The sequence below is a fragment of the Oncorhynchus nerka genome, linkage group LG21 (assembly GCF_034236695.1).
Source record: "Oncorhynchus nerka isolate Pitt River linkage group LG21, Oner_Uvic_2.0, whole genome shotgun sequence".
Classification (NCBI taxonomy): Eukaryota; Metazoa; Chordata; class Actinopteri; order Salmoniformes; family Salmonidae; genus Oncorhynchus; species Oncorhynchus nerka.
In genome coordinates, this window is record NC_088416.1 from 22,121,204 (window position 1) to 22,142,095 (window position 20,892).

The 20,892-nt window shown below is 43.3% G+C and overlaps 2 protein-coding genes across 2 annotated transcripts; both read right to left on the bottom strand.

Annotated features, from left to right (window-relative positions):
• Window positions 1-721: 721 nt before the first annotated feature.
• Window positions 722-10,094, bottom strand: LOC115104082 (all-trans-retinol 13,14-reductase-like). Its single transcript, XM_029625273.2, has 11 exons — window positions 9,654-10,094; window positions 8,496-8,678; window positions 7,644-7,885; window positions 6,600-6,801; window positions 6,205-6,402; window positions 5,996-6,115; window positions 5,131-5,269; window positions 2,427-2,536; window positions 1,587-1,756; window positions 1,209-1,368; window positions 722-1,058 (listed from the first exon to the last, which is right to left on the bottom strand). Exons 1-11 carry the CDS (start codon window positions 9,811-9,813, stop codon window positions 814-816), a joined length of 1,929 nt encoding a protein of 642 aa, XP_029481133.2. The 5' UTR covers window positions 9,814-10,094; the 3' UTR covers window positions 722-813.
• A 3,080-nt stretch (window positions 10,095-13,174) lies between these two features.
• LOC115104084 (uncharacterized) lies at window positions 13,175-20,174 on the bottom strand. Its single transcript, XM_029625276.2, has 8 exons — window positions 18,922-20,174; window positions 18,499-18,695; window positions 18,170-18,369; window positions 17,942-18,041; window positions 17,487-17,849; window positions 16,655-16,811; window positions 16,191-16,318; window positions 13,175-15,976 (listed from the first exon to the last, which is right to left on the bottom strand). Exons 1-8 carry the CDS (start codon window positions 19,472-19,474, stop codon window positions 15,605-15,607), a joined length of 2,070 nt encoding a protein of 689 aa, XP_029481136.2. The 5' UTR covers window positions 19,475-20,174; the 3' UTR covers window positions 13,175-15,604.
• Window positions 20,175-20,892: the final 718 nt, after the last annotated feature.

Consider the following 20,892-nt stretch of genomic DNA (forward strand, 5'->3'; position numbering starts at 1 on the left):
GAATAATTCATTTTTACAATGAGCCGCATGAAGATATTTTTGTATTCAATGTTTAATAACTCAAGGCATGTTCATTCAAAACAATCCCGTCTTTACATCCGTGTTCAAATGGAGGCATTAGACATTTACAGTGGTTAGTGTTACAGCATAGAGCTTTTATACCTGGTTCACAAATTTTGTTGTGTCATGGCTTTTTTATTGCAACAGATGGAGTTACAGTTTCACCCTACATTATTGCATAGGTGAATTTAGCATAGCTGGTTGGAAGGCCGGTCTGAAAACTCAGACAGAAGCCACTGTTATCCATCCACAGTATATTGAGTACTGATAAATTATTAACATGTTTGCAGTAGTTATTGGTTATATCAAAGTATTGGTAACGTAATCTACTCCACCCAACACTTGTTCTCAATATATTAAGAGTGAAAATATTGAGTATTAAATCACATCCATCTGCACACTTGATTTATGAAAACACAATGGAAAAAAGCTATCTATCCCTGGGCTATCATTTTCAAAGGTCGATTGGTTGTAAACTTAATTTCACAGATCTGATGCAGATAGCATCCACAGAAAGATTCCTAGACTTTCAAATGCGTTTTCCCTCAACAGTGAGAGAGAGCAGAGTTCTCTTCACTCAATTGATTAGAATAGTCACACCCGCAAACACACAGTAACCGTCTTGAGGGATATTTTCACCGCGTTGACTGTAGGACCAGAGATCGAAGCCTGTCCCCTTGACTTGTGTTATTAAAGCTTTCAGTGAGCTGGGTGAAGTTGCCCCTAGATGGTGATCTTGTGTCAGTTTCCCCATTAATGCGGATTGGGGGAGGGGAAGCTTATCCCAGAACTGTACCTAAGGGAAACTTCACCTGAAGCCACAACGGGTTGAGGGAGGTGGTCAGTCTTGTGTTTCTCCAACTTCTTAGTGTCGACACGTTTGGTCTTCTTGGCCAGAGCAACGGCATCCAGGTGCAGGTTACGGTTGAGGATGACAGAACCACAGGTGAGAGCCCCAGCCAGCGCACCAGCAAAGCCACACACAAACACATCCTGACCTGCACACATAACACAAACATCAGCACGCAGTAGAAACCAGAGCCGATATAAACCTTTAGTAATACTGAAGTCAAACTTATGACATGTTTTAGACATATAGCTTCTCTCTGATATATCCATGGACCCAATCAGCCGTATAAGATACTGACCTGTGAGGTAGAGGTTCTTCAGGGGTGTCTGGGGCCTCACGGTGGCACTGCACTCAGCGCTGAAACGAGCTGTGCCATGGTCTGCTCCGTAGATCTCCCCTTTAGGGGCTCCAATGTAGTGCGTGTTTGTTATGGGTGTTCCAGCCTCGATGAACTCAACCTTAAAGACGGACACAGAGAGAGAGAAATGGGAGATGTTGATGCCCTGTTCCCAATGCATACTACTTTCCATCGAGGTATCAGGTTACATCATTTGTCAAAATGAAAAAAGGAAACTTGTCTAGGTGACAGCTTACTAGCGCATCCACCATAGAGATGTTAAGTTTCCCGGACAAGGCTGTCTACCAGAGTTTAGTACGAACGGGCCAAATGCTCTACCTTGTCCCTGGTAATCTTGGGGAAGACGCTCATCACCACCTCCAGAATCGAGTCACAGAAGATGTGCTTCAGCTCATTGTAATCAGTCCCTCTGTTGGTCACCTTGTTATCCTTCCACTCCTCAAACCACTCATAGTTAGCAAAGCTCACCAGACTCAGGGTGGACTTGCCTTCAATGGGGAAACCAAAAGGGGTTTAAACACGTCTGTTCAGCCTTCGTTCCGATGGCATCGGATATTGTTAGTTGTGTGCATTTCCAATAAGTCTTAATTCACAAGATGTTTTGGTATGGTGTAGATCAAGAGACCGAGCAGGTTGTTTCCAGGAACACGTTGCAACACTAAATGCATCAACATTGGACAGTCAATAGAATGGAACAAATCAAATTAACGGACTTTGAAAGGGCATTTGCAACCATCTGGTACCTGATAGGACAACATACTACAGGATTCTGTAGTTTTCTAACTGTTGTCTTGTCTGTGTTACCATGAAGTAAATACAATAAAAATAACAAAAACAAAATCACAAAACAGTCTCACATCAGGAATAAAACTAGAATGAGGCCTAACACCCAACACGGCAACCCTCAGGAAAACAAAGGATTGACCCAGAAACACCTGGAGGAGAGATGCCCAGGCCAATATGGCGAGAGCAGCCTCAACCGGTACAACTTGCCTCGAACCAAGTAATATGTAGGACATGAGCCAATGGATTGTGCTCCTTATACGAGCCAAGGGTTTAAATAAGTAAAGTCAGTGGATGATGCATTTCCAAGGATCGAAATAATGAAATCATTTAGTATGGTGAAATTTAGTGCCAGCACTAGTCTTGTTTCTGTACCTGGTGATCGTTCCTCCCAGGTGGGATCTTTGGCTGATGGAGAGGCCACAAAGAGGAGGGGCACACTTCTCGCTGACTCCTCCCTGTTTCCCTCCAGATAGGTGACAACCCTATAACATCCAGATAATGGGAGTAGTAAAATACTGTAGGCTCTTTAACACTACCGTAAAGAACACTTTGCCCTTCTCGGATTCTGGCACAGACACATATACAGTGCATTTGGAAAGTATTCAGACCCCTTCACGTTGTTACTTTACAGCAGTACTCTAAAAATGATTCAATTGTCCCCCCTCCCTAATCAACACACAATACTCCATAATGACAAAGCAAAATGTTATCTTTTTTTAGGTTGGCAAATGTACATATATATTTTTAAAAAATGAAATATCACATTTACGTAAGTATTTAGACCCTTTACTCAGTACTTTGTGGAAGCACCTTTGGCAGCTATTACAGCCTTGAGTCTTCTTGGCCATGACGCTACAAGCTTGGCACACCTGTATTTGGAGTGTTTCTCCCATTCTTCTCTGCAGATCCTCTCAAGCTCTGTCAGGTTGGATGTGGAGCTTCACTGCACAGCTATTTTCAGGTCTCTGCAGAGATGTTAGATTGGGTTCAAGTCCGGGCTCTGGCTGGGCCACTCAAGGATATTCAGGGACTTGTCCCGAAGCCACTTGTGCATTGTCTTGGCTGTGTGCTTAGGGTCGTTGTCCTGGAAGGGGAACCTTCGCCCCAGTATGAGGTCCTGAGCAGGTTTTCATCAAGGATCTCTGTACTTAGCTCCATTCATATTTCCCCTATCCTGAGTAGTCTTCCAGTCCCCATAGCATGATGCTGCCACCACACTTCACCGTAGGGATGGTATTGGCCAGGTGATGAGCGGTGCCTGGTTTGCTCCAGACGTGAAGCTTCACATTCAGGCCAAAGAGTTCTTCCATGTAAGAATGATGGAGGTCTCCGTGTTCTTGGGGACCTTCAATACTGCAGACATTTTTTGGTACCCTTCCCCAGATCTGTGCCGACACAATCCTGTCGTCTCGGAGCTCTACGGACAATTCCTTCGACATCATGGCTTGGTTTTCGCTCTGACATGCAGTGTCAACTATGGCACCTTATATAGACAGACGTGTGCCTTTCCAAATCATGTCCAATCAATTGAATTTACCACAGGTGGACTCCAATCAAGTTGTAGAAACAACTTAAGGATGATCAACGGAAACAGGATGCACCCGAGCTCAATTTTGAGTCTCATAGCAAAGGGTCTGAATAGTTACGTAAATAAGGTATTGGTTTTTTTTGTTGCAAAAAGACAAATCTAAAAAACAGTTTTTTGCTTTGTCATTATGGGGTACTGTGTGTAGATTTATGAGGGAAGAATGCAATTTAATACTTTTTAGAATAATGCTGTAACGTAACAAAATGTGAAAGGGTCTGAATACTTTCCAAATGCACTGTAGACCATGCTTGTTAAACAGTGCGAATATCTATTGAGGTTCCAAACATGTTGTGAAATAAGTGCAGTGATGAGTGGCAAGTGTGTACTGATACTGTCTGTTTTGACGACACTGCATTTTAGTTGTTACCAAACAGATTACTGATAACAGCACAATCTTTGATGCACACAGTGAAAGGGAGTGAAATACAGAATACATGACTAGACGCACTATCATGTACCGTAGGTTATGTAATGTCGCAGTAACTCACTTCTCTCTCAAAGTCCACACCACAAGACCTTACACAATGTCCGTCTTTGCAACACATCAGGTATACAGTTGAAGTCAGAGGTTTACACAGTCAATTAGTATTTGGTAGCATTGCCTTTAAATTGTTTAACTTGGGTCAAATGTTTTGGGTAGCCTTCCACGAGCTTCCGACAAGAAGTTGTGTGAATTTTGGCCCATTCCTCTTGACAGAGCTGGTGTAACAGAGTCAGGTTTGTAGGCCTCCTTGCTCGCACACGCTTTTTCAGTTCTGCCCACAAATTTTCTAAAGGATTGGAGGTCAGGGCTTTGTGATGGCCACTCCAATACCTTGACTTTGTTGTCCTTAAGCCATTTTCCCACAACTTTGTAATTATGCTTGGGGTCATTGTCCATTTGGAAGACCTATTTGTGAACAAGCTTTAACTTCTTGACTGATGTCTTGAGATGTTGCTTCAATATTTGCACATAATTCTCTATCCTCATGATGCCATCTATTTTGTGAAGTGCACCAGTCCCTCCTGCAGCAAAGCACCCCCACAACATGATGCTGCCACCCCTGTGCTTCATGGTTGGGATGGTGCTCTTCGGCCACACAGCCGTCATACCTCTCAGGAAGGAGACAGGCTATATCTCTAGGAGACAGAACGTATCAGAAGCAATTACATCATTTTCTGGAATTTTCCAGTCACACAGTCAACTTAGTGTATGGTAACTTCTGACCCACTGGAATTGTGATACAGTGAATTATAAGTGAAATGGTCTGTAAACAATTGTTGGAAAAACTACTTGTGTCATGCAAAGTAGAGGTCCTAACCAACTTGCCGAAACTATAGTTTGTTAACAAGAAATTTGTGGAGTGTATGTAAACTTCCAACTTCAACTGTACGTTAATAAGGACAAATAAGGTGTGAATTAAAATAAATATACAAGTCATTAGACAGTGGGGCCAATGGGGACACGCCAAACATCTAGGGCTAAACAAAGAGAGAGGAAGGACCTACAGTTCATCCAGGTTGTGCTCTGTGAAGATCCAGTAGTTGTCTGCTTTGAGGCCCAGGTCCTCCTTGGTTCCAGTCAGGCCCAGGAAGATGCTCAGACCTCCTGCCCCGTTTTTCATCATACCAAGCTGCTTCTGGATGGCTGCAGGGCATCACAAAATCATACAACAGTCATGATTAGTAGGGATGTGCATCTTTCCCTTTACAGAGGATTCTATAAGTTTCTAGATAAATGGGCTCCGATACGCTAAGCTTGAAACGATTCAGTTTGATTAGAGGAACAAATCGATGTAATGCACTAACATTTGTTGCATAAACACATTCATTTCAAATTCAATTATGCAGCTGTGATAAGGGATGAATAGGTCTATGGTGTATGATCAGGAATAAGCTTACCCCTCATTGGTCAGCGCGCAAAGCTGCGGACAGCGTGCAGTTTAACTAGGCTACTGCCAGGGGTTGTTAGGCATGCAAAACTACTTGTAGAGCAATTACTGTAGACATAATTCCATACGTAGTTCCGACAATGAATGAGAGGAAGCAAGTGTCACAAAAGATTGTAATTTTACCCCCCCCAATTGTGTTTTTGCAATTCGTAACATTTTAATAGATTTTCTGACCGATGCATGCTACATTTGGATCGGTTTGGGGTCTCGATGCACTCATATCTTAAACATTTGAACTGGGGAACAATGCCCATTGGTGAACTGTTACAGCGTTAATGATTAGGCATCACAAGGTCATAGAAACATTATGATTAGGAAACAACATCTTGACAACGGCATCGATACAAGTGTCAACTAACAATGATGTTTTTTTTAACGCAGATATCTTGAACATACACCCACACCATAATACCCTCACCCACCTGGCATGGCCTGGAGTTCCTTGGGCAGCAGCTTCTGGTAGGTGTTGAAGATGCCGGCGTTGGAGATGACCATTGGAGCATGCACATGGATCTCCTCCTGACCCTTCATCACGCTCACACCTGAAACCAATGGAACCAGATGTGGTCAAATCTGACCATCTGTGTGATCAACCAATTCACCTTTCAACCAATCAACCAGCCCTATTCACCAATAGCCTCGTTGTTGTCGTTGAACAGGATGCGGTTGACTGGGGCGCGGACGAGCACGGCCCCCCCGGCTTTCTCAATGATAGGGATCATGTGGTAGGCGATCTCACTGGCTCCTCCTATTGGGTACCAGGCGCCAGTCAGGTAGTGGCAGACCAGCAGGCTGTGCATGGAGAAGCTGCCATCCTTGGGCATGTTACCTGCAGTTACACACAACAAAATTGAGTCTTATAAAACCAAACACACAACAAAAAGAGATGCAATTAATTTGGTCCATGTGGAAAGCGTGTCCCCCAAATGGCACAAATGAGTGAACTACATAGGGAACAGGGATGCAGTCTTTCATTGGAGATGGCTGTGGTTATGCTCTCCACTATCAGGAACTACAGCAGCCTACCGTAAGTGCCAAAGACGTAGCTGAAGACGGCCCTGAGGTCATTGTTCTCAGTCAGTTCGTTGACCACCTCGGTCACGCTGCGAGACGCCATGCGGAAGAAGAACGACAGACGATTGGCGAGGCCTGTGTACACCAGGAACTTGGCCAGGGGGACAGGAACGAGCTTCAGCAGACACAGGAACCAAACGCTGCGGCCTGCTTTCTGTTGATGGAATTCAGACATATACACTACCGTTCAAAAGTTTGAGGGTCACTTAGAAATGTCCTTGTTGTTGAAAGAAAAGCACTTTCTTGGCCCATTAAAATAACATCAAATTGACCAGAAATACAGTGTAGACATTGTTAATGTTGTAAATGACTATTATAGCTGGAAACGGTAGATTTTTTATGAAATATCTACATAGACGTACAGAGGCCCATTATCAGCAACCATCCCTCCTGTGTTCCAATGGCACGTTGTGTTAGCTAATCCAAGTTTATCATTTAAAAAAAGACTAATTGAGCATTAGAAAACTCTTTTGCAATTATGCTAGCACAGCTGAAAACTGTTTTCCTAATTAAAGAAGCAATAAAACTGGCCTCCATTAGACTAGTTGAGTATCTGGAGCATCGGCATTTGTGGGTTCGATTACAGGCTCAAAGTGGCCAGAAACAAAGAACTTTCTCCTGAAACTTGTCAGTGTATTCTTGTTCTGAAAAATGATGGCTATTCCATGCGAGAAATTGGCAAGAAACTGAAGATCTCGTACAACACTGTGTACTACTCCCTTCACAGAACAGCACAAACTGTCTCTAATTAGAATAGAAGGAGTGGGAGGCCCCGGTGCACAACTGAGCAAGAGGACAAGTACATTAGTGTCTAGTTTGAGAAACAGATGCCTCACAAGTCCTCAACTGGCAGCTTCATTAAATTGTACCCGCAAAACACCAGTCTCAACGTCAACAGTGAAGAGGAGACTCCAGGATGCTGGCCTTCTAGGCAGAGTTGCAAAGAAAGAAAAAAAAACATGAGCTTATTGATGACATCACGTAACAGCACCATACCTTGACCAGCCTCATGTACTCATCGATGGCCGCCTCCTCCCCAGGGAAGAACTTCTTCAGCTCGTCAGGGAAACGGTTCCTGCCGCTGTAGATGGGGTAGGTGCGCCTGTTCTCAGGAGGGCCCAGCACCACCTGGTCAAATGGGTTGTCCAGCGGCTCCCACTGCAGCTGACCATTGGTCAGCTGGTCAAGCATACAGCGGAAGGGCTTATGCTCCAACAGGTCCCCAATGTAGTGGATACCTGAGGTGGAGGAATGATTGATTGATTGTATTATTAGATAGTTTTGTATCTAGCATGTCTAGCTCAAATCACATGGGCTTATAAGACACAGTATTATTGATTAATAGTTTGCATTTACAGTGTTACACTTAAACTCACTTTTTTTTTTTTTTACAAAACCAGGCTAGGGCTATAGCCCAGGACATGCACTCAGTTTTTTTAGGAACTAATTTGGTGTCTCAACTTACTGTTGAGAGTTGCAACAGTAGAATACAATACGTACAATTTCTCTACATCCCATGGCAAAATGTTATTTTTTTAGTGTCAATAGGAGGGCAGGCTCTAAAATGTTTTGCAAAATTTCACTTAGGGCCCCCAAAGGGCTAGGGCCGGCTCTGTCTGCATGTGTGGTTATCTGATGTGGGTATATGCAAAACCCCAAGCCACCATGTAGAACCCCACCACCATCAAAGTTGCCCATCCTTGATTTAGGTCAACAATAGAAATAGACCAGATTCATAACCACTACCATCTCTGAGTAGAGGAAGGTACCTACCACCTTGAGTAAGGAAAGGTAAACTGATAGCTGCCTTCTAGGTAAGGAAAGGTCAACTGATAAGAGCCTTCTCACCCACGTCAAACTCAAAGCCTTTCTCCGTAAAGGTGTGGCAGCAGCCTCCAGCCCGATCATGCTGCTCCAGAACCAGGACCCGCTTTCCAACCTTAGCCAGCAGCACCGCCAGCCCAAGACCACCAATTCCACTGCCAATGACAATGGCATCTAGTTTCTCAGGTACTTTACTGGCCAAGAAACCTGGTTGGGAAGAGTAAAAAAATATATTTAAAAATTTAAACATACAATTAACAGAGATATTGACAGTTAAATATTAGTACATGAAACAAATAACGATGTGTTCCAGCAATATTATCCCCTGGGACTGTGCAAAGACAGCCTATAACCACGTTTCCATCTAAACCATTTCATGGGGATGAATTTTCCTGACCCATGGAGAAAAAAAAAGTCAAGACCGCATTTTCATGGAAACGTTCAAATGCAGTACAATACTATTTTTTTATTTAACCAGGCAAGTCAAGTTAAGAACACATTCTTATTATCAATGACGGCCTGGGAACAGTGGGTTAACCTCAACAGGGGCAGAACGACAGATTTGTACCTTGTCAGCTCGGGGGTTCCGCAACCTTCCGGTTACTAGTCCAACGCTCTAACCACTAGGCTACGCTGCCGCCCCACTACGTAATAACGCACAGCCTTTTTCTTTTCTCCACAAAAAGTCAGTTTGATGGAAACACATGTCGTGGTTTTATGCAATGTTTTAATATTCGCATGAAAATCTGTACCAAATTGGATGAAAACGTAGCTAGTGGAACTGAAACAAGTGTGTGTAGCAGCTATGAACGTGATATAATGCGGGTGGATTGCGTTTCAACAATGAGTTTAGTCACTAGTGCAGTACAGCAGCAATGTTCAGCTTGTGACGCAGTACTGTAGTTAACAGTGTAGCCATAGAACCGCTGACAACGATTTCCTAACAAACGAAATAGTTGTCTGACCTGCTTTCAACTCCAAATGAATGCTCTTGAGAAACATGTGAACGACACAGCAATTGAATTATGCAACAAGATATAGCTTTCGAAACACACACACTGAACAAGGGTGACTGCCAAAAAATCAATTACAAAACGTAAATTTGTTTGAGGACATATTCCTAGGAAACTATATTTCGTGCATACATCGGTGATCGTCAAAACTTGTGACTACGAGACTCACCCTGCTTCAGAACTTTGTTTTTCTCCTTCTTTTGGGTGACCAGTGGTTTAAGCGGCTCACGAGTGTCGATATCAAAAGGATTTGGTCCGGACGTACGGAACACATAGTTGTATACGAATGCAGCTAGAGCAGCACAAATGATTGCTACAATGATCCACATTTTACAAATTTTAAATCAGGGCACCTTCTCAATTTAAGTTGATACACACTTCCGCTTGCGAACAAGATCTGCAATGGTTCCAGGCCACTTGGAACCCTCCCGCGCATGACAGATAGCACAGTTGTTTAATGGTATTCGTGGTAGTATCTCCGTCGTTTTCAGCCAAAGAACATCGGGATTATTAAATAGTGTAAAAATAACCCTTTTCCTAACCTCAACCTAATCACCATAGCCTGCTACGTGAATGATCCTAACCTGCTGCGAAAAGTCAAATCTAACGTTATTCGACTAAAACTGAGTTTTACTACGTGCAGCCGGCTCATACGCCTACCCGGGCCAGTTTAATAGAATCCTCTCGTTATAAAATCTGGGAGAATGAGCAGTTTTTTTTTATAAACTATGGGCGTTGTTATTATTAAATAGTGTAAAAATAACAACGACCATAGTTGATAAAAAAAAAAAAAACTGGTCATTCTCCCAGATTTTATAACGAGAGGATTCTATTAAACTGGCCCGGGTAGGCTGCACGTAAAACTCAGTTTTAGTCGAATAACGTTAGATTTGACTTTTCGCAGCAGGTTAGGATCATTCACGTAGCAGGCTATGGTGATTAGGTTGAGGTTAGGAAAAGGGTTCACTTATAAGCAAAAAAATATACTGAACAAAAATATAAACGCAACAATTTCAAATATTTTACTGGGCTACAGTTCATATAGGGAAATTAGTCAATTGAAATAATTTAATTGGGCCCTAATCTATGGATTTCCCATGACTGGGCAGTGGCCCACCCACTTGGGAGCCAGGCCCAGCCAAACATAATTAGTTTTCCCCCACAAAAGGGCTTTATTACACCCAGACAGCTTCATCAGCTGTCTGGGTGGCTGGTATCAAATGATCCCACAAGTGAAGAAGCCGGATGTTCACTTTCAGGGATGCAACAAGATGGCGCCGACAGAGACGGTCGCCTCGCTTCAGGTCCTTAGAAAACTATGCAGTTATTTGTTTTATGTATTTTATCTTACATTGTTAGCCCAGATAATCTGAAGTGTTTTTACATACAGCCGGGAAGAACTATTGGATATAAAAGCTGACCGGAAACACGACCGCAAGGTGACCGGAAACACGACCAAACACAAACAGTGCAGCTATTCCCTCCACAAGGCAATCAAACAAGCAAAGGTTCAGTATAGAGAGTCGCAATTCAACGGCTCAAACACGAGACTACAGTCAATCAAGGATTACAAAAAGAACCAGCCCTGTCGCAGATACCGACGTCTTGCTCCCAGACAAATTAAACAACTTCTTTGTTTGTTTTGTGGACAATACAGTGCCACTGACACAGCCCTCGACCAAAGCCTGTGGGCTCTCCTTCTACGTGGCCAACGTGAGTAAAACATTTAAACGTGTTAACCCTCGCAAGGCTGCTAACCCAGCCGCGTCCTCAAAGCATGCGCAGACCAGCTGGCAGGTGTGTTTGACATGTTCAACAAATCCCTATCCCAGTCTGTTGTCCCCACTTGCTTCAGGATGGCTCCATTGTCCCTGTTCCCAAGAAAGCTAAGGTAACTGAGCTAAACAACTATCGCCCTGTAGCACTCACTTCCGTCATCATGAAGTGCTGAGAGACTAGTCAAGGAACATATCACCTCCACCCTACCTGATAACCTAGACTCACTCCAATTTGCTTACCGCCCCAACAGGTCCACTGACGATGCAATCGCCATCACACTGCCCTATCCCATCTGGACAAGAGAAATACCTATGTACGAATGCTGTTCATTGACTACATATCAGCATTTAACACCATAGTACCCTTCCAAACTCATCATTAGGGTCTCGACCCCGCCCTGTGCAACTGGGTCCTGGACTTTGACGGGCCACTCCCAGGTGGTGAAGATTGAAAACAACATCTCCACCCCGCTGATCCTCAACACTGGGGCCCCACGAGGGTGAGTTCCCAGCCCTCTCCTGTACACCCTGTTCACCCATGACTTTGTGGCCATGCACGCTTCCAACTCAATCATCAAGTTTGCAGATAACACTACAGTGGTAGGCCTGATTACCAACAATGACGAGACAGCCTACAGGGAGGAGATGAGGGCCCTCGGAGTGTGGTGTCAGGAAAATAACCTCTCACTCAACGTCAACAAAACAAAGGAGATGGTCGTGGACTTCAGGAAACAGTAGAGTAGAGGGAGTTAAGTTCCTCGGCATACACATCACGGACAAACTGAAATGGTCCACCCACACAGACAGCGTGGTGAAGAAGGCCCAACAGCGCCTCTTCAACCTCAGGAGGCTGAAGAAATTTGGCTTGTCATCTAAAACACTCAAACTTTTACAGATGCACAATCAAGAGCATCCTGTCGGGCTGTATCACCGCCTGGTACGGCACTTGCACCGCCCTCAACCGCAAGGCTCTCCAGAGGGTAGTGCGGTCTGCACAACGCATCACCGGGGGCAAACTACCCTCCAGGACACCTACAGCACCCGATGTCACAGGAAGGCCAAAAAGATCAAGGACAACCACCCGAGCCACTGCCTGTTCCCCCGCTATCATCCAGAAGGCGAGGTCAGTGCAGGTGCATCAAAGGTATCACTAGTCACTTTAAATAACGCCACTTTAATAATGTTTACATATCCTACATTACTCACTGCATATGTATATACTTTATTCTACACTGCATCTTGCCTATGCCGCACGCCATCCCTCATCCATATATTTATATGTACATATTCTTATTTATCCCTTTACATTTGTGTGTATAAGGTAGCTGTTGGGAATTTGTTAGATTACTTGTTACATTTTACTGCATAGTCGGAACTAGTAGCACAAGCAATTCTCTACACTCGCGTTAACTGCTAACCATGTGTATGTGACCAATAAAATTTGATTTGAGGGATGTAAACAAATTTGTGCACATGGTAAATTCTGGGATATTTTTATTTCAGCCCATGAAACCTACATGTTGCGTTTTATTTTTGTGTAGTATAAATCGGCTCAAAACAAAAGTGACTTAAGTTAGCATGTGGAGTAATGAGTAGGATTATGTTTTTACTTGCAAAAGTGATTGCTTTGAAAACTAATTTGAAAATTAAATTGTTTGACCACGTAAGGGAGTGGCGCAGATTCTTGTTCGATTTGATCTTGCCGCTCCTCCTCCCTCACTGGCTTCGCCTGGTGAAGTGATGGCCCATAGGCAAGTTCAAACCGGGCCATTTTATCCGACTGCTGCCACCGATTCAACATAGACTCTAAAGAACATATCACTTGGTCATGCATTACATAAATGTGTTGACAAGACAAATTATGCCATTACATGCCTCACCCATATTTCACATTAAAATAGTGGACAGTGAAAACATTCATATTTTTTTATTTAAAAAAACAACAGTATCATGAGCAAGTTAAATACTAAAGCAATTGTGCAAAAACTGAAAAGGTATCCCAAAGTACAAAATACGGTATCGTTTCCCCACACAGAAAATTCATACAAGATGTTAGTTTTATGCAAGTATTTTCATTGTCAATGAGAAATGCAGTGAATATACAGTACCAGTCAAAAGTTAAGACACACCTACTCACTCAAGGATTTGACTTTCTTTTTACTATTTTCCTTCAAAGAATCCTCCATTTGCAGCAATTACAGTCTTGCAGACCTTTGGCATTCTAGCTGTCAATTTGTTGAGGTAATCTGAAGAGATTTCACCCCATGCTCCCGGAAGCACCTCCCACAAGTTGGATTGGCTTAATGGGCACTTCTTACGTACCGTACGGTCAAGCTGCTCCCACAACAGCTCAATAGTGTTGAGATCCGGTGATTGTGCTGGCTACTCCATTATAAACAGAATACCAGCTGACTGCTTCCCTAAATAGTTATTGCATAGTTTGGAGCTGTGCTTTGGGTCATTGTCCTGTCATGGGAAGACATTTGCTCCAATTAAGTGCCGTCCACAGGGTATGGCATGGCGTTGCAAAATGGAGTGATCGCCTTTCTTCTTCAAGATCCCTTTTACCCTTTAGAAATCTCCCACTTCACAACCACCAAAGCACCCCAGACAATCACATTGCCTCCACCATGCTTGACAGATGGCGTCAAGCACTCCTCCAGCATCTTTTCTGCATCTCACGTTCTTCTTTGTGATCTGAACACCTCAAACTTAGATTTGTCTGTCCATAACACTTTTTTCCAATCTTCCTGTCCAGTATGTGTTTTTTTGCCCATCTTTTCTTATTAATCGGCCAGTCTGAGATATGGCTTTTTCTTTGCAACTCTGCCTAGAAGGCAAGCATCCTGGAGTCGCCTCTTCACTGTTGATGTTGACTGGTGTTTTTCGCGTACTATTTAATGAAGCTGCCAGTTGAGGACTTGTGAGGCGTCTGTTTCTCAAACTAGACACTCTAATGTACTTGTCCTCTTGCTCAGTTGTGCACCGGGGCCTCCCACTCCTTCTATTCTAATTAGAGCCAGTTTGTGCTGTTCTGTGAAGGGAGTAGTACACAGCATTGTACGAGATCTTCAGTTCCTTGGCAATTTCTCGCATGGAATAGCCTTCATTTCTCAGAACAAGAATAGACTGACGAGTTTCAGAAGAAAGTTCTTTGTTTCTGGCCATTTTAAGCCTGTAATCGAACCCGCAAGTGCCGACGCTCCAGACAGTCTAAAGGAGGCCAGTTTTATTGCTTCTTTAATCAGAACAGTTTTCAGCTGTGCTAACATAATTGCAAAAGGGTTTTCTAATGACCAATTAGTCTTCTAAAATGATAAACTTGGATTAGCTAACACAACGTGCCATTGGAACACAGGAGTGATGGTTGCTGATAATGGGCCTCTGTATGCCTATGTAGATATTCCATTACAAATCAGCCGTTTCCAGCTACAAAAGTCATTTACAACATTAACAATGTCTACACTGTATTTCTGATCAATTTGATGTTATTTTAAAAATGGACCAAAAAAAAGTGTTTTTCTTTCAAAAACAAGGACATTTCTAAGTGACCCTCAAACTTTTGAACGGTAGTGTAAGTAAGGAAGTGAAACGTCCTTTCCTGTGGCGGTCCTCATGAGAGCCAGTTTCATCATAGAACTTGGTTTTTGCGACTGCACTTGAAGAAGCTTTCAGTTTTTGAAACTTTCCAGATTGACTGACCTTCATGTCTTAAAGTAATGATGGACTGTCGTTTCTCTTTGCTTATTTGAGCAATTCTTGCCATAATATTAACTTGGTCTTTTACAAAATAGGGCTACCTTCTGTATACCACCCCTACCTTGTCACAACACAATTGATTGGCTCAAACGCATTAAGGAAATAAATTCCTTAAATTAACAGGGCACACATGTTAACTGAAATGCATTCCAGGTGACAACCTCATGAAGCTGGTTGAGAGAATGCCAAGTGTGTGCAAAGCTGTCAAGGCAAAGGGTGGCTACTTTGAAGAATCTCATATTTTGATTTGTTTAACACCTTTTTTGGTTACTACACGATTCCATATTTTATTTCATAGTTTGTCTTCACTATTATTCTACAATGTAGAAAATAGTAAAAATAACAAAAAACCCTTGAATAAGTAGGTGTCCGAACTTTTGACTGGTACTGTATAACACACCAGTGTTCCATCAGCATTGTTTAGTTCATTCTGACATACTTTTTATTTTGGGGAAAATTCAGAACATAGTAAAGGACGTGTTCTGTAAAGGATGGCTATGATAAAATTGCAATACAAAAAAATACAAAGGAAAAGTTAAGTCTGTGGGGCGAATTCAATTCATGTGTAGACCTACGCCTTCTGTCAGGAGGGCATGTGGAGCCGTGATAAAAGTTCAAGCACTTTTGATCCCTTGCCACTGGGGGAGTCATGGTTATCTCGTGGGGTCATCTCCAGCCCATAGAGGTGCTCAAGGAAGCTATACAGGGAGGCTAGCTGATCTGGGTACCCCTGTTGAAACACACGCAGAAGCTTGAAAAGCTTGTCCAGTGCATTGCTCAGGCCCTCCTGAGGCAGGGGGATTGCCATCCTATCAACGGGGAACACGATGCAAAGCTGCCGGCCAGGGGCCTCCAGGGGCCCCACGCTCACTATGTAGGGCTGAGCGTGGGAGGCAGACTCTGGGCCCTCCAAGGAGGTAGGGTCACAGAATAACGAGGACACCTCGGTGTCCATCTGTAGAGGAACAAAGGAGGAAAGGTCTTTCAAGGGGGTTCTTCAATTACATTCCTTCGAAAAGTAATTGTTACCCTTCTAAAGTTGCCAACAATTTCCTTCTAAAACTCCGCTAGTTCACAAACTGTTACTCTATATGGCAATGAGGAAATGTCTGAGTTTATTACTCTGATCAGGAAGTATAAAAAAAAAAAAAATGTAAACTGTTGCTCACCGGTACAATGTCCACCAGATACCGAATGGCCTGCCTGACACTGCTCCTGGAGGGTAAGGAGGCTCTACTGGTGTTTGTTGGTGGTAGTACATAGATCAGGACCTTCAGCATAGTCAGGGTGTAGGAGTCTGCAGAGGAATCAGAGGGGAACAAATATGTGAAACTTGGCATAAAACAACTCAAACAAAACACAGCAATGTACTCTGACCCCTGAGTAAATCATACAGATAATTTTCAGTCAGTCTGTCAATGGTTTATTAGGAGGTTGACTGTAAAGTGTCATGTATACATTGCATGTATACTGAACAAAAAAATAAACGCAACATGAAACAATTTCAACGTTTTTACTGAGAAATAAACATTTTGTGCATATGGACAATTTCTGAGATTGTATATTTCATGAAACATGGGACCAACACTACATGTTGCGTTTATATTTTTGTTCATTGTAGTTAACCTCTGACCTCCTTGCTGTGTGGCAGCCAGTTGGAGAAGTGCTGAGATGTCTGGGTGTTTTTCGCACTCTGCGATCTGGTACAACCTGGGCAACACGAAAGACGACCACTGGGCCAGGAAAGAGTGGCCTTTACCTGGGAACATCCTCTCAAACTCCAGGTCAATCTGAACAAAGAAACACCTTTCAGATCCCAATAATACACGTAGTCATTAATGGTTTGTTCCACTTCAAAAAGCACAAGAAAGAGGATTTTTTTACACCCACCGACTCAAATTGTTCTGAAATCGTTTGTTGTTTGGAAACTGGTACAACAATCAATTCCACAAATATTCTAGTTTAAAAATATAGATTTTATCGTCTGAGAAATTAAGCTAATTGATTGCATCCAAATAGGCCATTTGAATTTATAGAACTCATATCATAATCAATAAATAGACATGAGGAATCCAAAGGAATACTCAAGTGGCCAGCTTTTGACCACTTCTTTGATTCCTCATACAGTATCTTACCTCATTGTTAGTAAAAAAGTTTGGTTCAAATTGGATGTTAGGTACTATAATATTTCAGAAATATATGAATCCTATAAATTAAAAACGGGCCATTTTGGGCAAAATCAATTAGCTTAATTTCTCAGAGATTGAATTATATATCATTAAAATAATGTTGCGGGAATGCTAACCTTATCAGTCTCTAACTTCAGAAACAAATTCATAACAATTTGAGATGGTGGGTGTCATACCTGGCTGAAATGACATGGAATTAACCTAATTTACAAGTCTATCTGTGGCCTTTCTAGTCTAGTGAGCATCAGTGGCTTTCTCCATGAAGACTGGACTCACCGTGGCGGGTACATCAAGAAAACGTGGGTACTCGGCCAACACAGCCCTCATACTAGGCCGTGTGTTGCTGATCCACCTCCTGCGTGCGTTGAATGTGAGGTCCATAGCACCGTGTATGGCAGGCAGATTCCTGGTCAGGGGCCTGGTTTTCTTCATCAGCTCCACCCACCTCTGCGTCTCCTCACTGGACTGGCTCTCCAGGAGCCCAGGTCCCGATCGAGGTCCAGCGGGGTCCAACAGACCTGGCTCTGGCCGACGCCTCTTCAGCACATACTTCTTCTTGTGGTCTTCAAGGGTGCGTCGAGAGTTGCGCAGGCGCGTCTCAATGTAACCCGTACGGGACAAAGGGTCGTACAAGTGTTCCTACACAGAGAGAGAGAAAATGAAAAGACATAATTGTCTGTTCAGTAAGTGAGAATTATGTGAATCCTACACTACTAATCAATTGAACTCACGATGCCATTGATGCCAGCAGAGGGTGCACAGAGTCTGAGTCCTGGGAAGAGCTCCACTATGTGCTCTGCCAGCATGGTCTTCTGAGCAGAGGTAGGGTAGCTGCAGAGGACAGGAGATTAAACGTCAGAAACACTTACAAAACATTGAGTCTAAATAGAAGAGAAAAATCTCAGATTTCTCAGTCCCTTCCCTTCTCATCCCAAACACACATACAATCAGCTCCTCACAATCCAAACTCCTCCACGATGAAGGACACAGAGAACTTTATGAGCTTTCTGCGGGACAGCTCACACAGACAGCCCTCCCTCTCGTACTCCCGCACCACCTCAGGACACAGCTGCTCCAGCCACAGGCGCAGGCGACCTACAAAGTCCTGTGGACCAGCCTCCACCTGCTCCTGCCCAAACTCACCGGCCTCCACACCACTCTGAGAATGACAGTTTTAGATAAGTTAAGGACTGAGGATCACATTATGTCAATTAACATTTAGCGCCTAATATGTTTTATGAGATTGTGAGGTCGGTGATCGAGGACTGAGTAGATGTGCTTTACTCACATTGGCAGGATGAGGCAGAGGCAGAGCAAGGGCCTCCTCGGCCATGCAGCATCTCTCCATATCAGGGCGCTCTGTTTTGATGTTGGCTGGGCTGAAGCAGGGGTGCAATGCATCCTGGGGCTTGGCAGCCATCTCTCCCTCCAGGGACACAGCCACAGTCCTCATGTCTCCTTCATGCAGCCTGTGGTCATCTGCAACTGAACATTAGCAGAGAGGAGACAATGAGGAAGAGCATGAGAGGTAGCCTAGCAAGCCGCCTGATCTCGCAAACTGACATGAATGGTTCGCTGTACGGATATACCATTCATGTAAGCTCGCGATATCAGGCAGCTTGCGAGGCTATATTCAGTACACTGCAAGTCACGATATCAAGAGAGGCTCTCTCACTTAGGCATTCTTTCACTACATTGAGTCAGGACTTACAGTGAGTGGCACCGCCCCCGTCAATAAGGGCCATGTCTTCATTGTGCTCCGTCTTGTACACTCTGTTCATCAGCTCCCACTCCTCTGGGATCCCCATGCCCTGACCCTCCTCAAAGTCCACCATCACTGGCCCAGCCGACACAAGGTCAAATGGGTCAGGCAGTCCAGCACAGTCCTCCACCACCTCCTGGGGATGGGGCTCCACGGTGGTCCTTTGTGATGCTTGGGAGGTTGAGCAAGTGGTCTGACCCATTGGATTCTTAATGTTGCCACGCCCACCACCCCCCCTCGGTCCTGTGTTACAGAATGCCTCTGAAGACCCAGCCTGCACCCTCCAGTCACCCCCACTGGGGGCCTCTAACCTCTGCTTCAGTCCCAGGGTGTCCTGGTCCCTCTGGGTCAATGAGGAGAGTCCCTGCTGCTGGTCCCCTTGGAGCCCGGTTAACAGACGCACAGTCTCACACAGCACAGACTCCACTGCTGTACGCACTGCCTCCTCAATGGCCCCGCCCAGTCTGTCCCTCAGGAAGCTGATGGACAACTGGACATCCATCTTGGCACAGCTCTACCTGGCTGTCTCTGTGACTTTAGACACCAACTTCAGGTTTCGGGCTCTATGAGATGATATGTAGCTAGTCTATTCAAAAGCCACCAAACCTGGGTATTGCCAAATATTCTCTAGTATAAGTTATTGCTTAAGTTCTTCCTCTCTGATAATTGATATGACCACATCTCTAAGCCTCTCTCACTTGGAGCGTCAACTAGAGATACACACTGAGTAATATGAATTTTACTAAGAACAATCATATTAGCTCTTCACCCTAAAACTAGATATCTTGGCAACCCAAAAACCAATGTCAACATAGCTAGCTAAGCTAGTAACATTACTACCATATTATGCGTTAGACTGGTGAATACATTCAGTTTTGCAACTGACTAGGTATCCCCTTTTCCTGTTGTTGTCCCCATTATTATAGCTCGCAACAAAACAGGCTATCTAGCTAGCTAATCATTTCCTACAATCTATCGCTGTAAAATTAACAGATGCATTCAACTAGTTAACGTCACCAACATTTCACTGCAAATTATCGAAAAAATACTTGAAGTCTACGTGGGATTGGGACTTTAAACCAAAGTAAAACATTAATATATAAATTTTTGAAGCGTTCTAGCTAGCTAGCTATCGATTCTAGCTAGCTATCGTCCCCTAAATAAAACGTCATCGGCAAGTGGCAGCAAGCGTCAGAAGAGAACGGTGTGAAGCCATACAGAGATTTCAGCCATGGTATTCTCATTTTTCTTATGTTGTTTACCTAACAAGCATCAGGTGACTATTTTTCAGGAATACTCAGGTACTTCAATTTATTAGTTTGTTCTTGTATGACCGGAAGTCCTATTTTCTTTACAAACTTACGAAGAAGATTGAAAGCTGTATTTATTTTTTTATGTATACAATAACTAAGATAATGTTTTAAAGGGCATACAGGTCTGCTCTGACTTTACACGGTTATTGTTCTATTTAGTTATTAATACTCATTTCCAAAAAAAAGGTCTTAGGAACATGTATATGTAAAACATTTTTTATTCATTTTTTTCATGTTCAGTTTTCATATGCACTTAAAAGTAGGTACCCTTTTATTTAAATTATTAATTTATTTTATTTCTCAGAATAGTTCCTGATTACACTAAAGAGGGTTTTTAGTCTCTCTTACTACAAGAACCCTTGGTTTGGTCTTGAACATAATTTTCAGTTGAGTTGAATTGAATTTCAAAGCCGGATAACGTCTAGCTCAAAGTTTATGGAATAAGCTATTTTCACATTAAATTGACTTAAATGGTGCAGATCACAGTTCCTTATCGTTTACGTTCACTGCTCCTACGTCTTTGACTCATCCTACTACAGTTTATACTTTTATATCATCTTTGTTGTTTTTGTCCATAGTTTCTCTTATTGCTAGGGGGTTACGAAAC